The following is a 13,425-nucleotide window of genomic DNA, read 5'->3' as shown; positions in this document are numbered from 1 at the left end:
TTAATCCAGAGTGAGAGATTAATGATATTATAATCAGAGAATGTAGCGAATAAGATTTTGTTTCAAGAGAGGTAAAGCAGTGCGTTGGTGGGTTGAGAGATTGCGACTCACTCACCATTTCTGAGGAAGGGAGCATCTTTCGGACACTTTCAACCCTATTTCTAGCTTTTCAAATCTCTATTTCGAATCTTTTCTTCATTTGGACATCTCCTCTTCTTTTCCTTTCTTCCCTCTTATTTTACCAACACTTCACTTCATCACCAACGTTTTTCATATCACCTCACTTCTTGGTTGGATTAATTTATTTTTCACTCAGGATTTTATTGCTTATCTTTATACATTAATTTCTCACAGTTACGTTTTAAAAACCTGAATACTTTTCCAGTGTTGGGATTACATTCAAATGTCTAACAATTTTATAAATTTTATAAACAACTTGTGATCTTTGTTTAGCTAAAATGTAAAATACAATGTCTTTATACCATTAGTATACAACCACGTGTCTAATAATATTTATTTCTTATTACATCTTTTTTCTTAGTAATTACTCATTTAAGTACATTGTCATTAAAAAGAAATTTTCATAGGGTTGTTTGACAAAGGTTGTGAAAATAGCATTTTTCTAGAGAAAATCTAAATAAAAAAGGTTGAGTAATTTATCTTGTTTCTTTGGTAGAGTATTAGGTACTCTATTAGAAGTTTGATTTTGATTTGACATTGAAACTGAATATGATTATGAATATGAAAAATAGTATTTATGTGGGCATGCATGTCCAGGACCAAGTGATGATTGAGTTCACTGAGAAGGTTAAAAATCTCTATGTGGTTTATTTCACACAGGGATATTTCATCTTGTACTCACTCTCCATCTCCAACTATTCTATTTCTAACCTTCATTAATGTTTTTTAATTTTTTTCTCTTTCTTCTTAAAATTATTTTGTAACTCTTTTATTAAGATTTCGAAATCTGATTCATAATTTTTTTAAATTTTATTTTTAAATTTAAAATTTAATAATAATTTAATCTAATTTAAATTTTTAATATTATTTAATATGCATTTATATCTTAATAATGATTTAATATACATTTTTTAAATTTTTATTAAATATACATTTATTTAAATATACATTTATTTCATATACATTTATTTAATATACATTTAATATCTTAAAAATGTGTATTAAATAATTATTAAGATATGAATGTATATTAAATAATATTATAATTTTAAATTTGATTAGATTATTATTAAATTTTAAATCTAAAAATAAAATTTAAAAAAATTTATGAATCAGATTTTGAAATCTATACTAAAGGAGGTGCAGAGTGATTTTAAAAAAAAAAATTAAAAAATATTTACAAAAAATTAAAAGTGGAATAGTTGGAAGTGGAGAATAAAATGTGAGAGGTGCAAAGCACCCTTGACACAGAAGTTGATAATAACCCAATCTCAACCATTTCAGTGTGAGATTTGGGCCAAGATTCATCAATGCTAAGTTGGCTGTTACACTTGTATCTCCAATAAGTTTATTTTGTATCTCTAAAGTTTTTTAAAATTTCAAAACTGTCATCAACAAGTCAAAAAATCCTATATATTTCATTTTTTTCTAATTGAATTTTAAAATTGGATGAAAAAAGTTTCTTCATCAATTTCAAAATTTAATGAAGAATTTTATCTTTTATCAAATTTTAAAATACAATAAAAGATATTTTCTTTATCAAATTTTAAAATTTAATAAAAATTTGATCTTTTTTTGTTGAATTTTGAAATTCATTGACATTTTTAAAAAAATTTCATGAAATTCGATGGAGATAATTTTTTTATTAAATTTTAAAATCTGATAAAAGAATTTTTAATCAAATTTTAAAATACAATAAAAAAATCTTAATCGAAATCATAAAAAAAAATCTTTCATCAGCGAAATCTAATGAAGAAATTTTTTTTTATCAAATTTTGAAAATAGATGAAGGAAAATATAACTCTAATATTACTTTTAAAAATTGAAAATACGGAATAAAATGATTGGTAATGCAGTTAAAACAACAAGCTAAGTTTAACACAAAGACACTGATTTTTGTAGTGATGTGTCTGATCATACAACACCAATTCTCTGTTGAAAGAATTTCTGAAACCAACTCCGGTTACCCTCACTCCAACTGAATCCCATACGTCTTTATATTTAAGTTTTTAATTTCTTTTGCTTTGTATATTTTTTTAATACTTAATGTCACCTATTCTCTTAAATTAGTTTACACAGTTTGAAAAGTGTCACATTAAATTTTTTATTTTATAATTCCTTTTATTTTACTTTATTTTTTTTTGTTTTTCTCTCCACCTTCTTCTACCATCCACCACCGGCCAAAGAAAAGGTTAATCTTCCAAAAAAAATCCTAAAAGGAAGATCTCAAACTTTTAGTACTTTTTAATTCAAACTCCTAAATATACCTCAGTTGAAATCTTTCACTCATATACTAATTGACTCCAAAAAATAGAAAAAAAGTTAACTTTTTATTTTAGCAGGTACATGTGTGTCTGAATCTTTTTTTTTTCTTCATTTCTCTAATTGATACATTTGTGGTGTTTTGAAGTCTAGGATCTTTTGTGTTGAAAGAATTCTTTTTATCGATTTTCTATTTTTATTTTTCAATACAATTTTTTGACTTCTTTTTTTGTATTCAACTTGATCCATTACTTTTAAAAAATTAATTTAGTCATTTATTATTTAACTTTAGATCAATCACTTCTTCTACCAAGAATTTATTTTTTCTTGAATTCTCACATACAACTCCAAGTTGTCTTAAAATGAATTAAGGGATTTTGTAGATCAAAGTTTCAGGGTAGAAAAAAAGGAGATTTGTGAATGTTAGTTCTCTCGGCAAAAATTTGGAGAGAAAGACAGTTCTAAATATATGCAATTACTTTCTACCCTTGCTTCAATTTAAATTTGTTTTCCATTGTTTTTATGCATACATTCTCTTTCGTCGTGTACAATGCAGGGCAAAGACCCACACATGCACATATTAATTTTATTAACAATTTATTATAATAATTAAAAAAATTAATTTAAGAAATAAACATTTACATTTTATTTTTTTTACTAATTTTAGCTAAATACATCTTATTTTATATTCATTTAACGATAAAATTATAATTTTACATTTTAATTCATTAATTTTTTTTATCCATGTCACGTTGATTCATTCACAATCTTTTATAAATATTACTTTCAAATCCTTCAATTTACATTACCAAATAACGCCACTTTATCCTTTATTATTTTCTATCAAATCCTTCCATTTTTTTCTTCTCGAATAATCTCTCTGGAAAGGAACAGAACCTAAATTTTACAACAAAATGTCTAAAATGGATGGAAAAATTGAGTGGTTCATACATCAAAAGACTCAGTTCATTCTATTCATTCTTAGTATGAATGAAACACAAAAGTTTCTTAATTTTTATTTATTTTCCTATTTTTATAATTTGAATTAAATAAAAGATATTTTTTATCAAATAACTGCAGCAAGTTTAGAGTATACTGAGAAGAATGCTAACACAGTGACAGCGAGTAGTGACTGAACAACAAAGCTGTCCAAAGCATGAAGACGAACCTTGTGAAGTAACTCTGTTATCAGTTTTCCTCATCACAAAGTAGTAGTGGTAAGGTCCTACTCAGTTTTCCTTGTCTCTGGCAACTCCTAAAAAATGCTTCCTCTCTTCTACTTACACGGTTACACTACTGGCCCCAAACAAAAGACTCAAACCTCGACAACATTCGAAGCTCTCTCATCTGCAACTGCAAGTGTCATGGTAACATGAAACGTAATGTCCCACGTCAGCACCACTTTGTCTTCTTGCTGTCACCTCGAATAATCATATTCTATTGTTTATTGGATGCTAATTGCAATTGCTGGTAATTGCACAAGTGTTTTTAGGGAAGAAAACTTGGGAAATCTGAACAACATATCTGGCACTTGGATTTGAGTGTGCGGTGAGGTGAAAGAGGGCATGATTGGGTGTGACTCCTCTGTACAGCATACTTGTATTGTACGGGAAAGTAAACCAATAAGGACAGGGCATACAAAGAGGACAAGAGAGAGAGAGAGAGGGTCACGCAGCAGAATGATGCTTGTGGTGAAGCAATCAAGAGAGATTCGAATTTTGCAAGAAAAAAATAGACAAAGACATGCATTTGTGTTCAAAATGAGAGAGGTTTGGTTTGGTTAAAGCACGAGAGGAATGATGTGGCGTGTATGGGAGGGGTGGATTTATCATATGCTTCTCTTTCTATTTGTATGGTTATGTTCATCTTTCGAGATAGATTTAGCCCTGGCATTGGCAGGGCTCGAGGTATCACATTATTATTCCTTACAAAAGAACTATAATAATTTGGTCACCTTGGCTTGTGCTAAGGGACCATCGTCTCTCTCTCTCTATATTTGTTTTTGTTATTGTGGGACTTCCTATGAGATTGCCCACTTAAAAGTTCACAAAATGCATTGTTTGCTTCAAAAAAAATCTTAAGCACACCTACGAGGAATCATTCTTGTGGGAGCCATCTTTTCTAGTTCTAGATTACTATTTACCACTGCTACCCTTCCTTTTGGTAAACGTCCCTATTCAACACAATATGGACCATTACATGCTCTGTCTCCTCTAACCTCTATCCTCTGCAAAAAAATAAAACATTTTTTAAGAAAATGAAACCAATCCAACTCAGCTACGGATGAGGCCTCTTCATATTTTACATTTTGCATGGTTGATTTTCCCAAAAACTTGCTTAAGCATGTTCACACAATGATCAAAAGGCGACTTGGATAACAATTGTCACAAGTCATAACTGACACCTGGGTCACAAGGAAAAGAGTAAAATAATATCTAATATCTATCGGTAATGTTGGGGACACAGGATTTAATTTGTTGATTTTCGTGGAATAGGTTGTACCACTAAGTGCACGGGATTAAAGTCCTGTTTATCCTGCACTGCACATGATGTTTTTTTTTTTTTCTTTTTCTTTTTAAGCAAGTCAATGGAAAGGAATGAGACCTATGAGAGAGACCCACATAACACAAATGAAGCTCCATCCAATGATCTTGACTCCTGGAAAGCTCGAGTAGAATGAGCCTAGATACAAAGATAAACAGGAATGAATGAATGAAGCGGCAAACAACTTGGGTCTGCACTAAGTGATATTAAAAACATGATAAGGGAACCCTTTCCGAAATTTGGGTCGAAGCATGGTGGGCACCCTGGCAAGCATTTTTGCCAATATTTGTGCGCATGATACAGTACCACTTCTGTGATGCTCATTCATTAGTTGTTTTGCGCTTTTGCACAGAAAAAAATTCTCAAACTCGTACCGTATACTAACCCATTTGTGTGTGTTGGGTAGCCAATTCGCCGCATGTGTGCCAAATCCTGCGCGTGCTAGCATCTATGGCGGCTTAAGCCCGCTTGCTCCTTACCAACTAATGCCACTGTCTCGGAGCTGAGGGCATGGTGGGGACCACGTGTCTCCCAAATCTAATTAACACTACAAACAAACATGGACCCCGGTGTTCCGTGAACTTGGACACATACTAGATGATGTGTAGTCCCATGGGACCATCCATGGTGCCTGTCGGGGGGCAATTAGTGGGACCAATCATGGGTTTGGGGTTTCTATTATTATCATGATTTGGGCTAAGGAATGAGAAGTTGTAGTAGTAGGATGGGGTGACGTGGAAGAGGAGAAGAAGGATGTGCCATTCAAGCTTGTTTAGTTTAGAAATGTGTGACTACTTTTAGTGGGGTCAAATTTCGGATTAAGGAGCTTTCTTTCCAGTTTCAACTCTCAACTTTTATCTCTTTTTTTGTTTTTGACATACCCTTTATTTAGTCTTCCTCCTCGCCAACTATTAATTCTGAGGTCTAGGATTTTCTGCCTCAAACTTTTTTATCTAAAAAGGTGGATTTTTAGTTGGAATTTGTTGGTGACTTTTTTAAGTAAGATTTGGTTGACCATTTTGTTTCCTTTTTCTTTTGTGTGCTGTGGGGTGTTGCGAGGGGTGACTGTATATGCAAAATTGTAAAGCGAGTGTGTTGTGTTAGTGTGTGTTGGTATGTTGGGGTTGGCTACCTTGCGTGTGAGAGTGAGAGAGTGTGAAAGTGTGGGCTTAGGAGATAGTGTTTGAGTTTGGTGGTGCGCGTGCATTAAGAAGAGGTGGATTGTGGTCATAATGGAGGCTGCCAGCCACACCCATAAATTTTATTCATGAGGCCATACATTCTGCATCATTTCTACCTCTCAAAACTGAATTTTGATTCTGAACTCACAAATTTTCATCATTACCTTCCCTTCCCCCCACCTTTCTCTCCTACTTTTTACCCTCTCACCGTTTCCTCTACAACCTTTTTCTCTGTTTTTCTTTTCTTTCTAAACAAAAATATCTCTTTATACTAACTCAGGGGAACCTTCTGCAGTAGTTATCATGTTGAATAATTCATTAAATCTTCACAATTCTCTTAAATTGGAAGTTAAGGAGACCACTTACATCATGAGGAAGACAGTTTTACGTATAGATCACCAAAACTTCCTCTAAAAGACCATATAGTACTAATTACTCCCTTTTACTTTGTAATTACTGTTCCTCTCTAATCAGACTACTTAAACATTATGATCCAAATCAACTTAAAGAGTTACTATAATTGAATTCTGGTTGGTCAGAAAAAAAAGAAAAAAAAAAGTGCTTGCTGAACAGCATCTGTAAGCTGTCTCTCTCAGAAAAGAATAAAAAAAATTAAAACAAGGGTTGTTGGACTCAGGTGTATGTATCTCATGGTATAGTAACATAAGTCACCGAATATATTTAAAAATTTAAACAAGAGTAATTGTTGTGTATGCCCCGGAGCTTTTTAGAAGCGATCGCTTGGAGGATACAGAGAATCCTCTTTTTTAATTTCGAAGCTGATATGGTTGCATGCATTCTTGATAAATACAGATAACAAGTTGGTAAAATAGATAAAATAATGATAATGCCACTTAGCTACATGAAATTGCATGAAGAATAATATGATGTGAGTGCCTTTTCATTTCACGTACGGGCCTCCCTCATTCAAGGATATTCTCATTATTTGCATGCCACGCCTGATTCCTTTTGTTTTTTCCTTCTTTTTATTTCCCTTTCCTTTTTTTATCTTCTGCATAATAATAATTATAATTCTAACCCCAAATATGGATGACATTTTGGGCACGTCAAGTTTTTTTGTTAATTAACGCCTGCTCTCCTAGGAATAGACAATGTTGTCTCCATCATCTGAGGTGTTTGCACCTTTCCATTATGCAGTAGCCATTATCAGTACTAGCTAGAGTGTGCTCATATCAAACAAAGTCCCAAGTGATTGGTACTTTTATTTCCAATTTCACTTTTTGGTAGCAATTTAACAGGGTTATGCTGTGTTTTTAACCTCTACTAGTAGTAATGTAGTTCTAATTTGAATCGTCTATCACCTCTACAGAGCTAATAATTATTGTCCTTCGGAACAACAATACAACATCTAGCCATGGTTTATCATTATGTTTCTATTTTATTGGAACTATCATTCAAATAGTTATGTTTGAATGCTGAATTTTGACTCAAAAATCCAAATTCCTTTGAGTGAACATGATCTACAACACTCACTAAATTTCGCCTTGTCATTTTGAAAAAGAACTTTATCATGTGGAGTTATGCTTGACATTTCCCTGCATCACTTCAACCAATTATTATGGTCAAAACAGGGCCCTTAACCTTCAAATCTAATTAAGTTTTCCCCTAGATGAAATACTTCAAAACAAGAAAGAGAACTAACTTTACATACCAGAAAGCCCAAAATGTATTAAAAACAAAGCTTCCAAATACTAATATTTTTTCTTGAACCACTAAAAAGCCAGTTAATTGATAATAATGCTAGACTAATATATCATGAGCAAGTAAGTTGGAGAACTGTTGAAAGTGATGATTGAGCATCTTTAAATTATTTAATTGAATCCTAAATCTATTTGGGAGAAAGAGAAAACAGAAAAAGCACTGTTGGTATGTGGTGGTGTTGGTAAGTCGCTAGAGGGAGAACTAGAAATCCATAACAGTGACAGAGGTTAGTGGAGAATAGAGAGATAGAATAGTAAGTGACAAAAGAGCAAAAAAATGGTAAGCGTGGGCTTAAATTCCGTTGCCTGTTGCTTTCCCTGATGGAAGAGAAGATTGCACTAAAAAAACTTAGCAACAAATTGTAGCACATCATCATCCTATTCACTTCATTATGCCTACAATCATGATTCTTGGTTCCATCACCCGCATGCTTTCTTCCAAACACCTTCACTACTGCATCCTACACACTCTCGTTCTGATTCGCACACACCTATAAATCTCATTTACCCCCCAATCCTTTCTCTCACCTCATCCTTCCAATCAAACATTTCATCTCACCTTCTCTCAACCTTTCTCTGCAACTACCCTTCTTCCCTCTGTTACATTTACATTCCCTCTTCCTAACACTCACACACACACACACTCAACCAAATGGCCGTCTCGGGTTTCGAAGGCTTCGAGAAAAGATTGGAGCTTCATTTCTTCGGCGATGATCCGGCCATCTTCCCACTTGGGCTAAGGAAGCTTGAGTTTCAATCACTGGAACAGGTCCTCGAAGCTGTCCAATGCACCGTCGTTTCAGCAGTAGGAAACTCCTACTTCGATGCCTACGTGCTGTCAGAATCAAGCCTCTTTGTTTACCCGACCAAGATCATCATCAAAACATGTGGCACAACCCAGCTTCTGAAATCCATTCTTCCCTTGATCCAATACGCTCACCACTTAGGCCTCACCCTCTCCTCTTGCCGCTACACCAGAGGAAGCTTCATCTTCCCCAAGTCACAACCTTTCCCTCACACCAGCTTCAAGGACGAGGTTACCTACTTGCAAGACACAATCCCTTCAAACCTCTGCTTCAGAAAAGCCTCCATCATGCCCTCAAAATCTTCTTCACACTCTTGGCACGTCTTCACCGCCAACGACAGCACACACGCTCTCCCCCACCTGCCCTATGATCACGACAACGAGTTACTATTCACCATGGAGATCTGTATGACCGAGCTGGACCCCATCCTCGCACGCAAGTTTTTCCGGCCACCGGAGGACGGAAAATCCGGCGACTCTGCCGGGAAGGAGATGACGGAGCTCACCGGGATAAACGAAATCAACCCGGACGCCCTTATCTGCGACTTCGCGTTCGACCCGTGTGGGTATTCCATGAATGGCATGGACGGGGATTGGTACTCCACCATCCACGTCACTCCGGAGGACGGTTTCAGTTACGCCAGCTTCGAGTGCGTCGGCTCCGTCAACGACAACATGGCACACGTGTTGAGGAAGGTGGTGAAGATTTTCCGTCCCGGGACGATGTCCATATCCACGACGTGCAATGGCTTCGGCAACGACATGTGGACGCAGATGGCGAGTGCGGTGGAGCCTCTGGGCATGAAATATCGGAGCTTTGCAATGGACCAGTTCCCCGCCGCCGGCACCGTGGTTTTTCAAACGTTCAGCGGGCGCCGGAAAAGTGTCTAAAGGCGGAGAAAGTAAAAGAAAGTGGCGGCGGAGAGAAACATAATAGGTAGGAAGTTAGAGTTAGTTGAAAATTTTAGGGGGGAGGTGAGGTGGCAGAATGTGATTGGTTGTGGAGAAGTGGGTGGTAAGTGATGCAGAAGTAGAAGAGGGTGGAGAAATGGAGATTCATTGGTGTTTGGAATATTATGAAAAAGGAGAAGAAGAAACGAAGGAAGCAATGTAAGGTTGGGATACTGGGTTGATCATGATAATGCACCCCACTTAGGCTTGTCACGCCTAAGATTTTTGAAGATGTGTAGTGGGTGTAAAAGTGCTCTTGTTTGAGGTTATATTCAACTTTCTTTCTTCTTCTTCTTTCCCTTTTTTTTTTCTTTTTTTTTTCTTTTCTTTTCTTTTCTCTTCTCTCCTTCCCTCTCTTGTCTTTTATGCTTTGTTTGTAGAGTATTAAAGAACAAAATCACACTTTTTTTTTCCTACATTTTTCCTTCATTAGGTGTGTATATTTATCATCTCTCTTCTGCTACACTATGTTCTGGGAGATCAGCAATCAAAAAGAGCATAGGTGCATGAGGCATTACAAGAATCATACGTAATAAAGTTTGTTTTCTCACATCTTTTATTATGGCTTTCGTCGTATTATATATTAAAGAAGGCGTAGAAAATATGGTAGGAAGTAGTAAGAATGGTGGTGAGCGTTAAAGTGCATGAGGGCATAATTGCATGCGATGTAGAAGGCAAAGAGATTATTATTAAAGTAGGAGACAAGTACAGAAAGCACTATAAAATTCATGGTTCCCCTTTTGTAAACTACTTAGGAGATCTTTCAAAAAAGTTTCATAAGTATAGCTGTTGGGTATAATACACGTTTTAAGTTACACCATCAAACCCTCAAACCCTCAAAACCACACATACCATACAATTCAATCACATAAACAAACACACCAATTCACAATCATCTCATCAAAGACCTGTTTCGCCTTTCTTAATCTCTTCGTCTACACTTTTTCTAACATAAGTATAGGATTTGTTTATTTACTTTTTACTAATTTTTCTTATTTAATTATTATTATTATTATTATTTGAACATGTTTGGATTGCTATGTGAATATGTAGAGCTAGTAAAATTGGCTGAACATGAATGAATATAGAGTTTGGATTCTAAATTTTAAGCATACGTTAAATGTGGGCATTTGTAGTCTGGTATAAAACCCATGTTCTAAAGGGTTTGGGTCAAACTGGTTCGGTTGGGTTTGGGTTATTCACTTTTATTCCAAAAAAAAAAATATAGTGATTGATGTAATTTGAATTTAATAATTGCCTACAGTATTTGTGTTCACTCTTGGTTTTATTTAATAAAACACAAGCACGTGATTAAAATTGTCAAAGGTTTCTGGTATTTATTTTGTTTAATATTCTTTATCAGTTTAATTTAGTATGGTCAGGTAATATTTATAGACGTTATCTCATTATTATTTTTTCATAAAAATGAAATATAATATTCAAATTTAAAATCGGTTTGGTTAGCAATTTAATTAGCGGATGATTTTTTAGACTAATTATTTAAAATAAGTATTATTTGGGTTGAAGTAAAAAATAATAAAAAAATGTTTGCCAAAAGAAAAAATTGAACATCAAATTAAATAGAATTTTTTTTAATCTAACTAATATTTCATCTTGTTCAATGTAAATAGAATATTCATGAATAACTCATAATTTCAACATGTCTAAAAAAATAAATTATCAATATATTCACTTATATTATCTTGAAATAAAAATAATAAGATCAAAACTTCTACTAATTAAATTAGTATTTTTCTTAATCTAATAAATATTTAGGAAAGTATTTCTCTTCGATCTATTGATTATATATAAGGATTTTAGAATTACAAACTTATACCAATTTTCATATACTTCACATAAAAATTACATCATAAGTTACATATCTACAAATTCACAAAAATGTCTTGCCATCAACATTAAATATATACAACAATTTTGACATTCAAATAAAAACAAACTTTTCTTCATTATTATTAAACAAAGCATATTGAGTATAAATTCAATTATTTACCTTTTTTTTTTCAAACCGGAGTTTGTTATTAAAGAAAAATTTAATTGTATATTTTTTACTATTTTATTCTTGATATTTTAAAAAAATATTTTCCATCTACACTTTTATAGTCATATTTTTATTTTCGTACCACACTTTATAATATTGTTTTTTCAAATTTTATGCACTTTTTCATGTATTATTTATAAGATGGTATCGTTCTTGTATATTAGTATTTATTTTTTTCTTTGAAGTGTTGATAGTTATGAAACTGACTCACGCGAACTATACATGAAAAGTATAATCAGACAAAAATATCACATTTTATGTATTAACTTAAAGGGTTATATTTTATTCACACGTATTTGATTTCATACTAAATATAAATATTATTATTATTATTAATTTTGTTATCATGTTATTATTGCATATTATTATGTTAGAATAAAATTTTGAGTCTACCTAACGTTGTCTCGTTTTCACTCGTTTTCACATTGTGTAATACTCTTGATGTTTATTTATTATATTTGACTTTAATTTGTGCAATATCTTTATTGTTTATTTATCGTATGTGTTTTTAATCTGTTAGATTTTAAATTTAAAATTGGTTTCGAAGTACATACCAGTTTTAAAATAGATATAAAATCGAATTATAAACATTATAATAACTTTCCTCTTAAAAAAATTATTTTAAAATTGATTTAAATCTATAAAATTAAAAAATATTTAGATTTAATTAAAATATAATTATTTAAACATGTATATCGTGTGATTGATCGGTTTTTCGTTGATTAAACGGTCAACATTTATAATCCCAAATTTAGGTAAACTGGATTATTTTTTTTTGTAAACTTGTCAATGTGAGTAGGGTTAAGCACCAACAATACAAACCTAACATGTTTATTGGTTGTTGAACTTAATTTCTGATTAAAAATTATTCTGAAACATATAAATATAAAGTAAAGAAATGAGTGCGAATTTAAAATTTTAATGTGATAAACAATTTCACACATATAATTGATTTGAGGTGAGTGTTTGAGAGATACTTGCTTTAACTCTTTGAAAATGAAAAATTGAAGATAACTTTGTAACATAGGCTTAAAATAAGAAGTACCTACACCTGTGCAGCTAAAAGTTATAAAATAAATAAGTGTAAATAACTTTGTTATAGAAACAACACTAACAGATTGAAAAAAAAAAAAAGAATGTTGATTATTTCCACATCCATAACATCTTAGATACAATGTCCTAACAATGAAAGAGATTCAGTCTAATGAATAATCCCACCACTCCCATTCTCCATCTTCAGTATTGATAACATGAAAATCTTCTAATACAAAATTACAAAAAAAAAAATTACATTTAGAATTATTTTGAAGATGATAAACAATATTAGGTATAGAATTTGAATAAAAGCAATAATAGAAGTTTGTTCAAGAATAAATATTATTTTGAAATATTTTATATATAATTGTTACGAGTTTTTTTTTTCTTTATTTGTAATTTTGACTGTTAATAGTTATTTATTATTATTTTTTTATTGTTTTTCTGATTTACTATAATAACTTTTTGATACATTAATACTAGTTTGATTAATAAATTAATGAAAAATTATTTTCAAATGCGAAGATTTTATTATTTTAATCATTAACTATTAAGTTTTTACTATTTTATAATTTTTACATTTACTAATATCTAATTTAATGTATTTATAAAAGTAACATAGATTTTGAGAAGAAAATATGGTTAACAAAAAATAAATGCTATTATGGAGAATTAGGGACGTGATTT

The 13,425-nt window shown here is 32.1% G+C and overlaps 1 protein-coding gene across 1 annotated transcript; it reads left to right on the top strand.

Annotated features, from left to right (window-relative positions):
* The first annotated feature begins 8,021 nt into the window (after window positions 1-8,021).
* On the top strand, window positions 8,022-10,060 carry LOC124827173 (S-adenosylmethionine decarboxylase proenzyme 4-like). Its single transcript, XM_047300174.2, has one exon. The coding sequence runs from the start codon at window positions 8,541-8,543 to the stop codon at window positions 9,582-9,584; it is 1,044 nt and encodes a 347-aa protein (XP_047156130.2). The 5' UTR covers window positions 8,022-8,540; the 3' UTR covers window positions 9,585-10,060.
* Window positions 10,061-13,425: the final 3,365 nt, after the last annotated feature.

This window comes from Vigna umbellata, chromosome 1, assembly GCF_029865625.1.
Source record: "Vigna umbellata cultivar VRB3 chromosome 1, Vumbellata_1.0, whole genome shotgun sequence".
In the NCBI taxonomy this organism is placed as follows: domain Eukaryota; kingdom Viridiplantae; phylum Streptophyta; class Magnoliopsida; order Fabales; family Fabaceae; genus Vigna; species Vigna umbellata.
Note: the sequence above shows the minus strand (reverse complement) of the source record. Positions and strands in the feature narration are given on the sequence as shown.

Excerpts from the sequence above, each read along its gene's own strand:
- LOC124827173 (XM_047300174.2), top strand. The coding sequence starts at position 8,541 with ATGGCCGTCTCGGGTTTCGAAGGCTTCGAGAAAAGATTGGAGCTTCAT.